At 36.1% G+C, this 17,190-nt stretch overlaps 2 protein-coding genes across 9 annotated transcripts in view; one reads left to right on the top strand and one right to left on the bottom strand.

Annotated features, from left to right (window-relative positions):
• Positions 1–2,467, bottom strand: part of LOC18428242 (ARM repeat superfamily protein) — a 66,567-nt gene extending 64,100 nt beyond the window's left edge. For 2 of the 8 annotated variants that reach the window (XM_020663655.2, XM_088856200.1), the window contains exons 1-3: positions 1,879–2,467; positions 1,549–1,762; positions 1,343–1,438 (exon numbers count right to left, since the gene is read on the bottom strand). In XM_020663655.2, the coding sequence (XP_020519314.1) occupies positions 1,343–1,438; positions 1,549–1,762; positions 1,879–2,038 (470 nt within the window). In that variant the 5' untranslated portion in view covers positions 2,039–2,467. The remainder of the gene's footprint in view (positions 1–1,342; positions 1,439–1,548; positions 1,763–1,878) is intronic. The other 6 variants (XM_020663654.2, XM_020663656.2, XM_088856201.1 and 3 more) reach the window with 4 other exon arrangements.
• A 4,462-nt stretch (positions 2,468–6,929) lies between these two features.
• On the top strand, positions 6,930–8,716 carry LOC18428243 (LYR family of Fe/S cluster biogenesis protein). The gene has a single exon (XM_020663645.2). The coding sequence runs from the start codon at positions 6,997–6,999 to the stop codon at positions 7,315–7,317; it is 321 nt and encodes a 106-aa protein (XP_020519304.1). The 5' UTR covers positions 6,930–6,996; the 3' UTR covers positions 7,318–8,716.
• Positions 8,717–17,190: the final 8,474 nt, after the last annotated feature.

Genomic DNA, 17,190 nt, shown 5'->3' with positions numbered 1-17,190 from the left:
ACAAATATACAAACACATTAATTTTCAGAAAAAATGGTGTGCATACATAGACATGTGGGCATAACAACACAACTGCACATATTTTGTGATCTCTTTTTTAAGAATTTCAAGACTCACAAACACCAGACTTTAATGTTAAGGTTTTTGGGTGAAAATTAACAATCACGAAATTCAAACTATCGAGTGTGAGTCGCAATGATGCACTTAGGAATATATACATCAGGTCTAATCTTGTCCAGGATATGGCATAAGCAATTGAAATCCAAAACAAAATTGCTGATATTTCCAACCTGAGCCCCAACATTCAACCAAATTCCCTTCCCAAATGAAATGAACAGTGTGCTGCACAGCAGCAAATCAGGATGATACAGTTACTACTTAATAACAATGAAGATGAACAGTATGCTGCACAGTCAATGGAAACTGAAGCTGTACCACAGGTACAAAAACAGAGTAATGCACAGGATGCCAAGGGGAAATTGAACTGCTGGTAGCACGGAAACTGTCGATGTTCGCAAGATAACAAAAAGAGACACAACGGAAAACAATGCCCCAGGCAGTATAATTTTAGGAAACAAACAGTATGTCTCAACATACTACCAAAACAAAAGAAGAGGTCAAAGAAAAGGACAAAGACAACACAAAATATATTCATTGTACTGTCATGATATAATTCAAGGGTGGAAGAAATGGCAGCAAAGAATGAATGCCAGAACTGATGGAGAATTGGCAGCCGATAAATGAAATGTAATTTAGTAGCACATAATAGAACCTCTTAAATTAGAGTATAGAGTTAGGTGCCTCTTATACTCTGACTTGATATCATCATCATCGCCATCATCATCATTAGAGCCTTTTCTCAACTATTTGGCTACTCTGACTGGATATAAAATATAGAATTCATAATCTTGGATTTAATATACACACTCTTTGAAATAGTATAGCGCCGACCAAGTATAGCACCTGTTGAGAGGTGCAAGTTAATTACTAAAAAGGGCCAGGGGTAGGCCCAAAAGGACATGGTTGGAAGTAGTTCGAAAAGACATGGGGACTTATGGCCTCACAGATAGTATGGCCTTTAATATAGGGGACTGGCAGACCAGGATTCGTAGCCGACCCCAATTAATTGGAAAAAGGCTATGTTGTTGTTGACGATGATGATGACTCTTTGAAATAGTGTCACTATAAACTGTGGCTAGCAGAAAAAAAGGTATGAACAATCGAATTCTGAGCCAGTAACTTAGAAAGCAATCTATGAAAAAATGAATCACTGAAAACAACAATTAATTAAACATTTCACCTAAACTTCTTCAATATATGTACACCAAAACAAAGCCCTCACCTCAAGTCCAGGAGCTGCACAATCCTCACAAATACAGTCGTGTCATGGTATGGCAATGCACACAAAACAAGGTCATCCATATTGTACACATGAACCCTGAATTATCAACGAATAAGAAACCAAACAAACAAAAGAGAACCAAATTTACATTAGTAGGAAAAATGAACAGAGCAACTAGACTTCGAAAATGGATACTCTCTACATACTTGTATCGACGAATAAGATATTCGACAGTCTTTTGAGCTGAGGAAAGTTGTAGTTGTCCAGAAAGTAATTGCAAATACATAGAGATTGATTTGTTTATGCCATTGTTTTCAGTTGAATTAAGAACTTCTCTGTCAAACCCAACACTCTTTTGACTAAAAAGAGTGTCTCTGTATGGGCTAAAACGTTTATCCATGGCTGCCAAGCTTTCCAGCCCTGTAATATACAACATCAACTCTTAGAAATTTCCAAATAACTCGTGAATATGATCACAGAATGACACAAGGAATATTACCTCAATTCAGAATAATCTCAACGAAATTGTTCCATACCTGAAACTGCAATGGACAAAAGAGTTTCGAGATCGATATCAGCCGCTTCTTTTGGGCCAAAGAGGATCGAAGGTTGGGTGAGAGGGCGTTTCTGATGAGCTGAATCACCAAAAGTGAGGGCTTTAATGGCCTTTAACTGTGATGCTAAAGTTGAAGCCATGCTGCAAAACTGCAGAATCAAAACGCTCCTGTAACGAGTTATCCAGAAGCCAAATGTTCGCAGCCCTAACCTCTCCGACCAAGGCAAGGGAACCAGGACTGAATCAGATACACCCTAATCGTTAAATCCCAGCTTCTGCTACAAAAACCCTAGAAAAAGGGGTCACTGGAGACTTCTTCCACGTAACAAAGACCCTAAAACCCTAAAATCCAAGTGAAAATATGGACGAATGTTTAGAGAGGAACCGCCTTTCACAGGAATGGTGGGTTTAGGTTTCTTTTACGAAAATGCCCATTGAAAGATATCGCCAGCCATGCAAGCAGACGTGCATTGCCGATTACGTAAGAAGCCAAAATCGATTCAACGAATGCTCAAAATAAGTAGAACAATGTTTTAAAAATGAGTTCTTAGCATATGGCACCCTCCCACATCCATGTATAAGATCTCAAATTATTACCATTAAATTTAGCACATATCTCTAGAAAAGTCGAGTCTCATAATTATATGATAACTTTTTTAGAGATTTGTATCAAATTTAATATTGATCATTTAAGGTCCTACATATATGGGTGTGGAAGAGTCTCATAGGATCATTACTCTTTAAAAATAATTAAAATTTAAAAATAATACATAAAAAATACAAAATATATTATAAACAATATCAAACTTTGTTTAACTTAGTCAAGCCGATTGATCAAGATTGGTCATTCTAATTCATTAAGATCAGTTAATTATTGGTTTTCATTTATTTTCGACCAAACTTGGTTTTTGCTTTGGACTAAGCTAGTAAATGTATTATTTGGCGGTTCGCCTGGGCAGACTAGGTCGTTCGATCTTGATTACTGAATATACACATGCACGTGCCACGTCTACTATTGCTCTCAATGATAGACAATGAGATGATTTTATGGTGATCTTACGATGATCTATAGTCTTTTATCTTATGATTAATTTCAAGGAAAAAAATAGATACAATACATCAGCCTAGATTAAAAGCAAGACACTCCTGAAAAAACTCATCTGAAAAGGTTGCTTCAACCCCCTCAAATTATCTAAACCACATTTATAAAAATAATCAAGTTTTAAAAATAGTGCATCTTGCAACACATTATTTGGACCGTTTATGTTAAAATTTACCAACTATTTATAGATCTGCTAAATCTACACTATTTTTTGAGCTTTGTATTCCATATTTAGAGGCTGCAATAGATTTTTAGTCTGACATAGGAGCTTATGGCATAGAAACTGCACCTTTCGACAATGTTAAAATGTCACCTGCTTCAATTTTCCAAAATTGACACTAATATTTGTTGCTTCCTGTTAGTAAATATTGATGAACCGTGTATAAGAACAAATCCGAGATCATAGAAGGGGTGCCCGTGAGGCTGGTGATCGCAGAGCGCATATTTTTATCTTTTCGCCTTTTAGAGATATGTACTTCTTTTACTTGTTATATTCATCATCTCTCTGACTTCCCATTTTATAGGGAAAGAATAAGTACCATTGTATTTCTCCAACAGGTATTTGAGAAATGAAAGGGTTCCCTGATAATCTGCAGTTTGTAATCACTCAAACCATCTGTGCTTTAGTGCTTTCGCTAAAAAGATGACATAGCCTAATGGTTTATATTATCCTTTTGTGATTTTACTATGTGTATGGACTATATGGTATGGACTATTGATATGTTATAATACTGAAGTTTAAACATCTGGGAGGTTAATTTGAAATCAGATATATATCGTGGCATCAATTATGACCTAGAACTTTACCAAATTGATGTAAAGACTCCATTATTGAATAGAGAACTAAAGGAAACCATCTACATGAAGCATCTAGAGGGTTTTATAATTAAAAACCAATATAGTAAAGTATACATATGGTTTAAAACAATCTTCAAGACAATGATACTTAATATTTTATAATGTCATCCTACATATGGGATATGAAGTAAATAGATTGGATCATTGTGTTTATGTCATAAATAGTGAGAGTAAATTCACAATATTCTCATTATATGTAGATGATATCCTGATAGCTGAACATGACTTAGAATGATTGATAATACTAAGTCATGGCTCTCTTCTCGGTTTGAGATGAAGGATATGGGATAAGCACCTTATGTCCTAGGCATAAAAATAACTAGAGAAAGGAAAAAAAAAAAAAAAAATTTCTTGTGCTTGAGCCAAGAGATATATCTTGACTCTCTCTCTTGGCTCTGTTCATACAATATTTCAAAATGGAAAATTGTAAGTTATTGTTTACTCCTATTGAAAATGGAGTAAAGTTGTCTAGGAATGATTGTTTACTATAAGGACAATAAAAGCCTAAGGTTCCCCATGCCCAAGCTATTGGTAGCTTGGTATATGCAGTAAAACGTACAAGACCAGATTTGAATTATGTCGTATGACTTGTTAGTAGATCTCAAAGTAATCCAAGCATAGCTCATTGGAAAGAAGTAAAAATAATTCTAAGGCACATTAAGGGAACAAAGCATCTGAAATTGTGTTTTTAAGCAGATAAGCTTGATGTTAAAGGATATTCAGATGCAGATTTTGCTGGGGATAATGATGATAGTAAGTTCACCTCATGACATATTTCCTCATTGGGGGGCTGTCGTTTATTGGTCTACCAAAAAACAATGGAATGTAGCTAGGTACACACAGGATGCATAATACATTGCTTGTAGCACTGCTTGTAATTTTGCCGTATGGATAAAGTGCTTCATAGCTAACTTAAAACTGTACATAATCGACAGATTGATCTAAATATTTTGTGATAATCAAGCCGCAATTACATTAATTCAAAGTGAAACAAATAGCTTCAAAGGAAGACATATAGATATCTAATATCACTACATTCAAGATGTAGTTGAGAAATGCGAAATAATTGTTAGTTACTTACCCTCATCATATATGATCGCTGGTCTATTAAAAAAGGGTCTAAGTGTTGAACTACTGTCTAAACACACTAACTTAATGAGACTTGAAAATGTTTAAGTCATACAGTTTTCATGAGTGAGAAATCTGCATTAGCGTGAAAATCCTCATGATATATTAGCTTAATGAGACTTAAAAATGTTTAAGTCAAACAATTTTCAGGCGTGAGAAATTCGGATTAGCGTGAAAATCCTCATTATAGATGTTTGTTATAAGATCCATATCCGGAAAAACGTGAGAAAAACCTCATAACAATGTATTTTCTTATAGGTCATACTCAAAAGTGGAGTATTCATATGACTTATTAAGGTCATACTCAAAAGTGGGAGTATGCATGTGAGTTATTATGCTCGGCCTTCATAGCCAAGTGGGAGATGTTGATATGTATGGCTATGAGACCTTATGTGTCTTAGCCTATATTTGTGGGAATTTTATATATCCAACGGTCATATACATATGAACGTAATACAACCCGTTGGAGACCAGGGAACCATTTAGTTTCTCAGCGATCCGTTGGAGAAATACAACAGTACCCCTTATTTCCCTATAAAGTAGGAAGCCAGAGAGATGATGAATATAACAAGTAAAATGCATAAATATCTTTAAAAGGCGAAGGGATAAAAATCCGAGCTCGGCGATCACCAGCCTCACGACACCCATGTGGGATCCTACACACATGGGTGAGAGAATGTCCTATAGGATAATTACTTTATATATATATAGACTATTTATAGACTATTTATTTTTTACACGTAGAGGTCATAATCATTATTGTCCCTTAAATTTCAAAATCAGTTGCAATTATACAAATAAAGTTGCAGTAATCTACATGGTTCATTTAATTTAGATTGCGTAGATTTGAAATTATCTTAAAGACGTGTCACGTATCAATACTATATTAAAAGACGTGTCAAAGTTCAAATAAAATAAATGATGTAGAGTATCACAACCTTATTTTCACAAATAAGGTTTGTAGCCATATACAAACCGCATCCAAAAATCAATGTTTAAGATAAAATTAAGAGGGAAAACGCATGTGTACATGTGAGTTGGTGAAACCACATCCTTTGATTTGATTTCTGAAATATTGTTTCGATAAAAGAAAAACTTTATATAATGTTTATACCTTAAAATATAGAGTCAAGGTACACCTTTAAAATCATTCGTAAAATGTGGTTTTGATGTTGGAAAAACATCTAACTGATCATCTTATCTAGATGTATAAATATATATAAAAAAAGAGACTTCAAGTTTTTAAAATAATACATTTTGCACACATTATTTAGACCGTCAATTTTTAAGATTTTATATGCGTTTATAAATATACTTGGTTTGAACTATTTTTGACCCTCCCCCTCCCATGTATGTAAGACCCCAAAGGATCACCATTAAAGTTGGCACATATCTCTAGAAAAGTTATCACATGGGTGTGAGACTTGGCTTTTCTATAGATTCATGTCAAATTTAATGATGATCATTTGACGTCCTACACATATGGGTGGGGGAAGGTCCTATAGGATAATTTCTCTTTTTAAAATTCAAAATTTTACAGGTTGGGTCTAGGTCGGGTCCATCTGAACCCAAAGTTGAAAAATGATATGGGACCCGGACCCCAAAAAATAAAATGGACCCCAATTCGGACCCAGACCCAAAAAAAATGAAATGGACCCCAATTCAAACCCACGCTCAAGCCGAACCCAAAAATAAAAATATCAATGTCGGTAACTATATTTAAATATATTTAATATACAGGGACCCAAAAAATATTACCAGACTTAGACATGGACCCGAATAGTGTTTAGGTCCAAGAATTGGACCCGGACCCAACCTGCCGGGTTTAATTTACCTATACCCGAATCGGTTCTACCATCGAGATCGGGTCGGGTTCCGGGTCTCCGTCTATTGGCCGTTGCCAACCTTACAAAATTGCTATCGTGCCAAAGTTTGAAGGTGCGTATGAATTCGATGGTTTAAGATTGGAACCTTCTGCAAACAACACCCTTTGCATCCACTGTAAAATGAATGAGGACAGGTGAAAGGAGAGGAGAGGGAAGAAGGCGAGGAAGAGGAGGCATGGGAACAAGGACGAGGAAGGTGCTCTCAGGTCTGCAGAGAGAGGTGTTGGGGCTTTACAGAGGATTTCTCCGAGCAGCTCGCAGAAAGGGCCCCGAGGAGCGGTCGGAGATCGAAGCGGTGGTGCGTTCGGAGTTCCGGAAGATGGCGGTTTTAGTGGATGCAAAGGATTTCATGAGAGTGGAGTATTTGTTGCGGAGGGGAAAGAAGCAGCTCGAACAACTCAACACCCCTGAAACCCTCTCCATCTCGTCCCTTAAACCTCCTTGAACCCTCCCCCTCTCTCTCTTTCTCTAGATCTCTCTATCTAGGGGAACCGCAATAGAATCATAGAAATCTCAGTGGAATCACCCCAATGCTTATTCTCTATGTTGATTCAAGAAATTTCAAATCTCAGGAATTTACCGTTTCATTTGGGTTTCCCTTCTCTCTATAGGGTTATCTCTCTCTAGGGGAACCCCAATATAATCATAGAAACCTCAATGGAACTATCCCAATGCTACTTCTCTATGTTGATTTAAGAAATTTAAATTCTTTGGAATTTGCCATTTATTGTGGGTTTCCTTACTCTCTGCAGGGGAACCCCAATATAATAATAGAAACCTCAGTAGAATAATCCCAATGCTGCTTCTAATGTGTTCATTTAAGAAAAAAAATTCAATTCTTAGGAATTTGCCATTTCTTTTGGGTTCCCCTACTCTGTCTCTAGGGGAACCCCAATATAATCATAGAAACCTCAGTGGAATTATCCCAATGCTGCTTCTAATGTGTTCATTTAAGAAAAGAAATTCAATTCTTAGGAATTTTCCATATCTTTTGGGTTCCCTAAACCATATGGGAAAGTGGAGGGTCTTCTAGAGTAAACTAACCCAGAAATTTGAGTTGTCCCATTTGTTCTTCTTGCTGGCCCTTTGTTTTTTGGGAATTGCTTTTGCTTCCCTTTCTGATCATATGTAAGAATTTCTATTAAAAAATTTGCCAAATTTGTTCATTTCCTTGAGGCCTGAACAATCAATGTTTTCTTGTACTGGATCACATGAACTCAGATTTTAGGTCTCTGCATTCCTATTTCGGCCATTGTGGAATCAGACCTGTTTGTTTTGTGTGGGAATAGCTATTGGAATAAAGAGAATTTAGTGGTGGCCGCAAGGATATGGTTCAATTTAAATGTGGACGGGGCAGCAAAACACAGTCCTGGAGGAGTTGGATGTGGTGATGTTATTCATGATGAAAATGGCTAAATCATTGAGGATTTGCACCTCTTGAGTCGATATGCTTGCTACTTACTAATGATCATGAGGAACTAACTACTATTGAAATCAGGATGGGATGAGCTGTTGCAGATTGTAGGTGAAGAATTATCCTCTCTGGTTCCATTCCATATTTTAAAGATCTCAGGTCCATTCCCGAAGTTCGAATGTTGTCTTCTCGGAGGCGAATGCAATCATTGCAAATTATTTATTTTGATGTAAGTGGATTTTCCAATTTGAAAGTTATAGTTTTTTGATGGAGAAATCAGAAAGCTGCTGAAGAAAGCATTTATATCATCTTATTTTCCTTTTTCTCATGCAAGATGTATCAAGGTTCCCAATTTTCAGTTTTACAGGCCTTCATGAGCATGTAATTTTATTTTAATTCAATGGAAATCTTTGGTAGGGTTTTTTCGACACTGCTAATTATCCAAGGAAATAAAACTTGAGAGTAAAACCTCCTCTATGAATCCATCTTCTTGCATCAATGGCAATTGTTAATTTGTGAGTACAACATAAATGTTTGATCCTTCAATCTGCTACTTGAATGCTTATTATCAAAAACATAAAATAAAAATCTGCCACTTGAATGCTCGTATTAGCAATAGGCAGAAACAGTTAGAATCTCAGCGCAACCGACATGCCTTTCCCTTGCATAATTCTATTCTGTTGCAACCAATGTTTGCAAAATTGGGCGGTTCAAATTGGATTTTAAACCACCTTGTTAGATTGGAACTTGTCAGTTCTGGTTTTGGTGATCTGGCCTGATATTAAAAAAATTGTATATATATGTATATATATATATATATTAGATCCCAAAAAACTGGTTTTGGTGATCTGGCCTGATATTAACAAATCTCTCTCTCTCTCTCTCTCTATATATATATATATATATCTATATATATATATATATATATATATATTTTTTTTTTTAATGTTTTTTATCATTTTGGCAAAGATTGGATACTGTTTTGGCATGATACTTATTTTTACATTTTTCCATCTTTTTTTTTAGAAAATTTAAAAAATACCCCTTGGCACAAATCGACTTTTTAAAATCCATTTTTTTCCACTACTTTTCAACTTCATTTGAATGTGCTTTGTTTAATCATGGTTTAAATATACTTATATTTCTTAGATTTTTTGATTTTTTTAACATTTTTTTGACCGATCGGTTTACCGGTTACCCGGTACTGGCCCTTGAACGGTTTATGAGGCCGGTTCAATTTTTCGAATATTAGTTGCAGCTTGCACCATGAGGGCTCATAATTCTTGCTTCTGCATTGTCAGTTAATGGTAGATGTAGTTGGATTATCATATTCCTATGAGCTTGAACCCGAAATGTCCTGTTTTATGTACCACATCTGGATAATTCTTTTCCCACTTTGTTGTGAACTTCTAGAATGGGAACGTCTTGATTACTCACTGATCAAGGAAAAGCACGAAGTTTTTTGGTTCTTGGATGGAATTATGAATTCATTTTTGCCTTCTGGTGATAAGGATCATGCCCCTGCTAATGATAATTGCATCATGATAGTAAATTCCACTTCATTGAAACCATTTAACCTGTGAAGCCTTTGGTGTTGGCTTGATTGGTCACAGTGATTGCTGTTTGCAGTTTTTGAGTACCATCTCTGAACTTAGGGGTGGAAATGGACCCGGAGCCGACCTGGGACCCGATGGGTAGACCTGATCCAGGTCCGGGTATGGGTCAAAAAATTGGACCCTGCTGGTCAGGTCCGGGTGTGGGTCTGGTAATATTTTTTGGGTCCCAATATTGAAAAATATATTTAATATGGTTAAATAAATAGATATTTTAGTTTTTGGGTTGGGTCAAAGTCCCACACTATATTTTCGGGTCTGGGTTTGGGGAATTCTGTTTCAGTCGGTTCTGGTCTGGGTCCCATGTCATTTTTTTGGTGTTCGGACCCGGACCTGACGCATCCCATTGCCACCCTATTGAACTGCCCTGGAAAAAACTTCATGAACACCTCTCCTCAATTCCTTTATTTGGGGCTTCATATTTTATATGAGTACTTGTGGAGTCTATTTCTATTGACCTTTTTCAATTCAAAGAAAAATGACTTTTATATTTGAATTTCAATTTGTCAATAAAATATCATTGTTTTTCTTTTTTTGATAAAACGGCACGAAGTTTCATTAGATAGAGGAACAAAGCTCCAAAATTACACACAGGAGCAAAGATCCAAAATTACGATGAGGAGCAAAACTCCAAAACACCAGAAAAAAACAGAGGAAGAAATAGAAAAGAACTTTCCATTTCAAGAGGAACCGACTCAACTGCCCAACACTACAAACCTAAACCTCGACAGCACAAACAAAACACAAGCTTTCTAAGCCCAATTAGATCATTCCAAGAGCTATCCAAGACAACCACCTCAAACCTTGCCAACCCATCGTCTCCGAAACCACGCATTCGCATGTCCCATATGCAGAAGGCTCAAGGGCCAGGGTTTGGATGGTGCACATGCAACTCTGAATCGGGACCCAACACGGTGGCGATGAGAAGGATGGCAGCAGCTCGTAATCAACGAGCAAAAATAGGGCAAAAGATTGTAAGAAAGGAAAGGGATAAAGGGAAGAGAGGGAGGAAGTCAAGAGAGAGTCATGGAAATGCGAAGAGGGAACAAAGAAAAACAGGGTGAAGAAGTCTTGCTCAAACATCCCCCAAAAATGCATTTGAGGAATTCAAGGTCCATAAAGGATCTAAAAAACCACAATAGGTCTCGTATGGGCTGGCTAAACGCCAAGTCCCAAATTAGGTACTAACTTAGGCCTTCAGATACAATGGTCTTCAAGACCCTTGAAGCAATAGCCCAAGTCTAAAGAGATATTGTCTTGAACATTAACCCATTGGGAAGAAGAGAGACAAGGAAAGGAAAGAAATACAATGGTCTTCAAAAACCTTGAAGCAATAGCCCAAGTCTAAAGAGACCGACGACAGGATAGAGATATTGTCTTGAGCGTTAACCACCCATTGGGAAGAAGAGAGACAAGGAAAGGAAAGAAGGCCGACGTGGGAGAGGATGGAGAAGAAAAGGGTGGAAAGATGGAAGAGGTGGATAAAAGAGACGATCAACTGGTGGAAGGAAGGGGAGGGCGAGGGCCCCTTCGAGAGAGACACGGAGATCGCAAAATAGAACCGACAAGAGAACGAGGAGGAGCCGTCTGAGATCGTTGGTTGCAGGCCACCCGACACCACTGCTACTGCGGTGGTTCGCTGCTGCTAATAAAAATAAAATAAAATAAAAATCATGTTAGTCATTATATTGGAGAAGATTAAATGAGCCAATGAGGCTATGCTACAATATATGCCCATCGACTGAAAAGCATTGCCAAAGTGATTCTTTTGGTCCGAAATTATTTTGTATATATTTTATTTTAAAAATAACAATTTAAGAAAGCAGCCGGTTTTGAGTTTGTGAAGGCCAAGATCCTCCAACTATCAAAAGGACGACTTGCGTTTAACAAATGACCGACTCATTTCTCCCCATTTTTTTATTCTCATTTCATTCTTTTTATTGATTTCCTAGACGAAACCTAAATTTATGCAAAGTTTTTTACGACTTTTTTGCAACCATCATGTTACAATCATATATTTTCTTCAATAAAATTAGGGAGATTTTGAATTTATAGAGTTTGTATCTTGCTGCTGGACAAATGTAGGATATGGGAGACAATTGTTGAGATCCATTGGTAGAGATGAATACATCACTATCTTCATCAGAGCTCTTTTCCAATTAATTGGGAGTGACCACATAAATCCTGATGTACCATTCTGCTATATTAAAGGTCATACCCTCAATGAAGCCGTAAGTCATTATGTATGTTTTCACTACTTCCAACCATCTCCTTTTTAGGCTTACCCATTGTTGTTTTTAGCCTTCTACTTGAACTAACTTCTTGCCTTGTAGATTTTGTTGATTGATTCAATTAAATTGGTGAAAACACTAAAGGCTACTCTATGATTCCCGCACTTTTTTCACTCTAAGGCACACCTCCAAACCCTATTGAAAGATGAAGTTTCACTATTGGAAATACCTATGATGACTTGAAATTTTATTTTCACCCCCTAATTATGAAACTTAAAAGTTCTTAAAATGATACAAATTTGTAAACTCTTAATCTTGAAAATGAACATGTTAGATAATGTAATATAAGATGCACTAATTTGGGACTTGAAGTCTTTCTTTTTATATCCATACATCGAGGTCAATATGATCAATTGGAGATTTTTTTAGTATCGGAGCGACTTTTTTCAAGGGGTTCTTAACTTGTGCCTTGCTGTTATAATATAAGGTGGACACTATATAATTTTTTTGTAGAAATTCAACTATGAGCTTCGTATCACTGTAGCATTTTTAGTTCTCAAACTAGAACTTCTAGCGAAATTTCTAATTGCCAAACACCTCCTAAAAGAAATTAATTGTACAACAGTGTTTCACCCGCAGCTCATTCCTATCATTTCGATAGGGTTTGTAGTTTTTGCTCTCTCCCTCCATTTGTTTCGTTTTGTGCACCCCTCTTTCACCTGTTCTCTCTCTACACCTTTTCCATTTTGTTACCTTTTGTATTGTCGTTATTTTTTATCTATTTTTTACTTTGGGATTGTATACAATGAGACCATTTACCTTTAAAATAGAGATGTCATAATTATTTATTACCATTTAATGTGAAATCTGATAGTTTGAGTGTATCATAAAGTTTGAAAAAATTTATTTTAAACTTTGAGCTTGGTCAATGAAATAAATGTAGCTACCCAATTTCACATATAATGGTCAAGATTAATTGTGACCACCTTAAACCAAAGGTAAATGATCTCATTATATACTTTCCCTATTACTTTATTAGCCTTTTATAGTTGGAGAGAGTGTATTCTCTTGCCTTCTTTCCTTCTTGGACCAGATGTTGTGTACGTGTGCAGGGGAGGGTCATTCTGTATCTCTCATTGTTTTTTAATTTTGTTTTCCATCTCTTTTGACTTGGCCCCCTCTCACCCCTCGTCCATGACCTGCTTCTTGGCTTGCGACCTTCCTCCCTCTTCCCCGACTCTCAACTCCCCAAGACAGGTTAACCCTTAAGATGGGGTTTTATCCTCCTTGGAGTAAGGCACCCTATCAAGGAGTATCTGGTGCCAACAGGAGTCTCCTGTGCCTATTGGGTTCTCCTCTGGGTCTAGAAGTCCCATGTATTGTACCACACTGGGTTAATACCTAAGATGGGGAGTAGCTTGATAGTGGGCCTTGGTGAGCCGAGGCGAACCTTTGGAGCTTTAATCTCCTTAGTGTGGTATGATACGGTTACTTAGTAGGTTGGCTCCTTGGTCCCCGCTTCTTGGTTTGCTTCTTTGCTGGCTGCCAGTCTACACTATGACACTGCCAAGCTCTTAATGTTCTCCTTATTGGGCATTGTCAAATTAGTGTAGGTTGGTTCACAGGCACAACCCTGGCTCGAGAGGTTATTGTAGATGGGATGAAGCTTATTAAGGGTCAATGGTGTGAGTTTTGGTTCGAGTGGTGGAGGCCATTGAGCTCGAGATTTGGGGAAACAGTTGCTAATTGGTGTCTTTTTAGATTGCGATGTAGGGACCATCACGGGTTAGGGATGTTTTGTTTTGTTAAGTTTAGGAGGGTCATCTTTGGAAGTAAAGGCTTGCATCCCTCTATTTCTTCCTCTACTTATATTTAATGAAGTATATTTAATGAAGGATGGGGTTTATATGAGGCGGCCAAACTCATTTGCATGTGACACCACTAAATTTAATTTTAGATGTTTTTATTTTTTATTTATTTTTTTATGTAGATTCATCATCTAGGCCAGGATGATCATAAATATGAAAAAAAATGAATTTTTAAAATATTTAAAATATAATTTTTTAAATATTTTTTTACGCACCGTCCATATCTTATTTATGGACAATACACTCTGTATAACGTCCAATGGGCGTTTGTAAGTCGGGCTCTTGCACCTGCTAACTCATGAAACAACCTTCCTTTAATAAAAATAAGGGTTAACATTCAACCTAAAAAACAGAAGCATTGTATAAACCCCACTGTTGAAGTGTGAAAAATGGTAAATGCAACTATACCATTTTCGGACTTTTTTGTTGTTTTGGAAGCGTGAGATACATATTCATGCATTTTTATTGTTATTTTTGAAATCGGATCTAGATGAAATTTGGAGGGTGCATGTGCTCATTTGGAGCACATTTGGGTGCATATTTAAAAATGTATTGCATTTCTAAGTGCAGTTCAATCTTCAAATTTCATATAATATAGGGAAATTAATATAAATACCCCTTTTTATTTTAGGAATTAAAATGTGATCCCTACTTCTCATATTTTACATGGGGTTATTTTTTTCACTGATTTTTATTTTTCCCTAGAATATCCCTAATGTAATCCCTACCAACCACATCTGAAACATTTTATTTGAGAACTCGATCTACTTGAAGTGCCATGCCAATTTCTTCACAGAAATATAAAGATATTTTTGCAATTTGTTTTTACCAAAAATCAGTCTAACACTCGATGATTATTGGATTGTTTCTAAAAGATCAAGCGATGGACCAACTCAAACCATAAAAAAAACGATGTTTTTTTTTGGGTAATTAAAAAAAACGAAAAGAGATAGTGATCTAGAAAAGATATGAGAGGTGGCAGATTGATATTGTGCAATCACCACCCTTCATCTCTCTGACCCCCCTCCATAAAAAAAACGATGTTTTTTTTTTGGGTAATTAAAAAAAACGAAAAGCGATAGTGATCTAGCAAAGATATGAGAGGTGGCAGATTGATATTTCGCAATCACCACCCTTCATCTCTCTGCCTTATATAAAGGGAAAACTCTATATAGAGCCGAGGCTCAAAACAATGAAATTTGAGCCTACATCAAAAAATTTACTAGAAGAGGTTGTTTTGATGTCCAAATATCATCAAATTGATCATCTCAACATCAAGATACATGGACATCAGAAAAAAAATGGATTTTAAGTTTTGAAAACAATGTATTTTGTAATGCATTTTTTAACCATTAATTTTCAAGATTATCAAGTTTTCATAGATTTGTCGTTCTACACTATTTTTGAAGCTTTAAACTTTATAAATAAAGATGAAAATTTATTTTAAACCTATCACAAAGATTTCCAGTATTGAAACCACATGTTTCGACACCATTTGAAAGCAGGCTCTAATTTGATTGTTTAGAGCCTAGGGTCTATACAAGCTGCACCATTTACTAAAAATTGAAGTGTTTTTTGTGATTTTCACTGAAGAAACAAGGGCAAAATGATTTTTGTAATTTTTCATACTAATTTCATGATACTAATTGTGATTTTTTGATACTAATTTTGTTTTATTTTTATTTTTGTGATTTTGGAGTGGTAAGAAGAGATGAGGCGTGGAAGATGTGCAATTGAGGGCCAGAGAGAGAGAGAGAGACGGCCTTGAAGTGGAGGAGAGAGGAAGAACTAGAGGCCAAAGCCAAAGAGGGACCATCCAAAAGGCTTAGAAATTGGCCCATCACATCAGGAGGGAGGGCAGAGGAAGAAGAATATAATGTCAATTTTAGGTTTTGGGGTTAAGCTCTTAAATTTTAGAGGCAGAAAGTAGAAGAGGGTGCATGTTTCTTCAAGCATAGTTGTATACATTTCATTTTTTTTAACACCTTGGTTTGAAGGGTGTTTACAATTTAAATTTAGCATTTATTTATGAATAAGAAACTTTTTTGTCTCTTTTGAAAAAAACGCACAAGTATGAGAAACAGAGAGTAGGGTTCCTATCTTTAGATAATTATAGAGGCATATGGGTGGTGCTATCCACCAATGTTTTTATACCTTTTTTTTTAGGTAGTTCAATGTGGAAGGAATTCCCTACCTGTGGTAGGAATAGAACCCTTATTTAATTTTACAACTGATGACTTCAAGTGTTTCCCAAGACTATATAACCTTTATCCAATTTTACATCTGATGACTTTGGGTGCTTGTGACCTTGCATACAAAAGCCAACAATCCCCTTGTCACAATCCCAAATTGGAATTTGAAACTTATATTAGAAACATCCCTTTGTGATAATCCCAATTTGGAATACCAAACTTCTTTTGGAGAATTGCCCAAATTTTTGAAGGTCTACTTAGACAACATTTGAAATATTTGACATCTTGACCAAGAAACAGTCAGATATGATCAGTTGATTTCATAAGTGACCATGACTAAGATTAAAGATTAACAACTCTCTGTTTCTGTCCAAAAAGCCTTTGTTTGTAGGAGTTTTGAAAAAGATAGAACATAAATATGGTTAACCAATGGATGAGAAGGTTCAGTAATGTATTAAATAAGCACACAATATACTTGCTTCATTAGGCAAAAAAGCTAATCAAGAGACTGTGATACACAATTTGAGTCCACCAGAGAATTCCCAGACAAGTATTTTCAAAAAATAAAGTCTGAACTTCGAGTTATTACTTAGATCTGACCACTTAAAATTCTAATTCAACCTTAGAGCATTATTTTTTACAGAACACATGTAGAGAGCGTAGAATTTTGATTTTTCTATTCTCTTTCCGAGGTTGGCTTCTGCTGAGGAGGCTACATCCCCAAAATCTGGGATCCTAATGAATTTCAATTTAAACCCAGTACTTTTTTAAATCAACTTGGCCATACGAACCATTTGGTGTAATCCTCACAAGATTCTAAGCATTGCATTCCAAGATTTCTCAAAGGAAGTTCAAGGTTTATACATCCTAATTTCTCTCTCTCTCTCTGATTTACCACAACAAGCTGAGAAATGACTAAAAAATTCTCACATTCCTATTGAAAGACAATCTAGTGAGAAATTATTCTGGTGTAAGAAGAATAGAAACCATAGCAAAGGAA

The sequence above is a fragment of the Amborella trichopoda genome, chromosome 13 (assembly GCF_054954075.1).
Source record: "Amborella trichopoda isolate Santa Cruz 75 chromosome 13, AtrichopodaSantaCruz75HAP2 v2.0, whole genome shotgun sequence".
Classification (NCBI taxonomy): Eukaryota; Viridiplantae; Streptophyta; class Magnoliopsida; order Amborellales; family Amborellaceae; genus Amborella; species Amborella trichopoda.
This window is presented reverse-complemented; position numbering and strand designations above follow the sequence as displayed.

What these genes read in the sequence shown, in the direction of transcription:
- LOC18428243 (XM_020663645.2), top strand. Translation starts at nt 6,997, where the DNA reads ATGAGGACAGGTGAAAGGAGAGGAGAGGGAAGAAGGCGAGGAAGAGGA.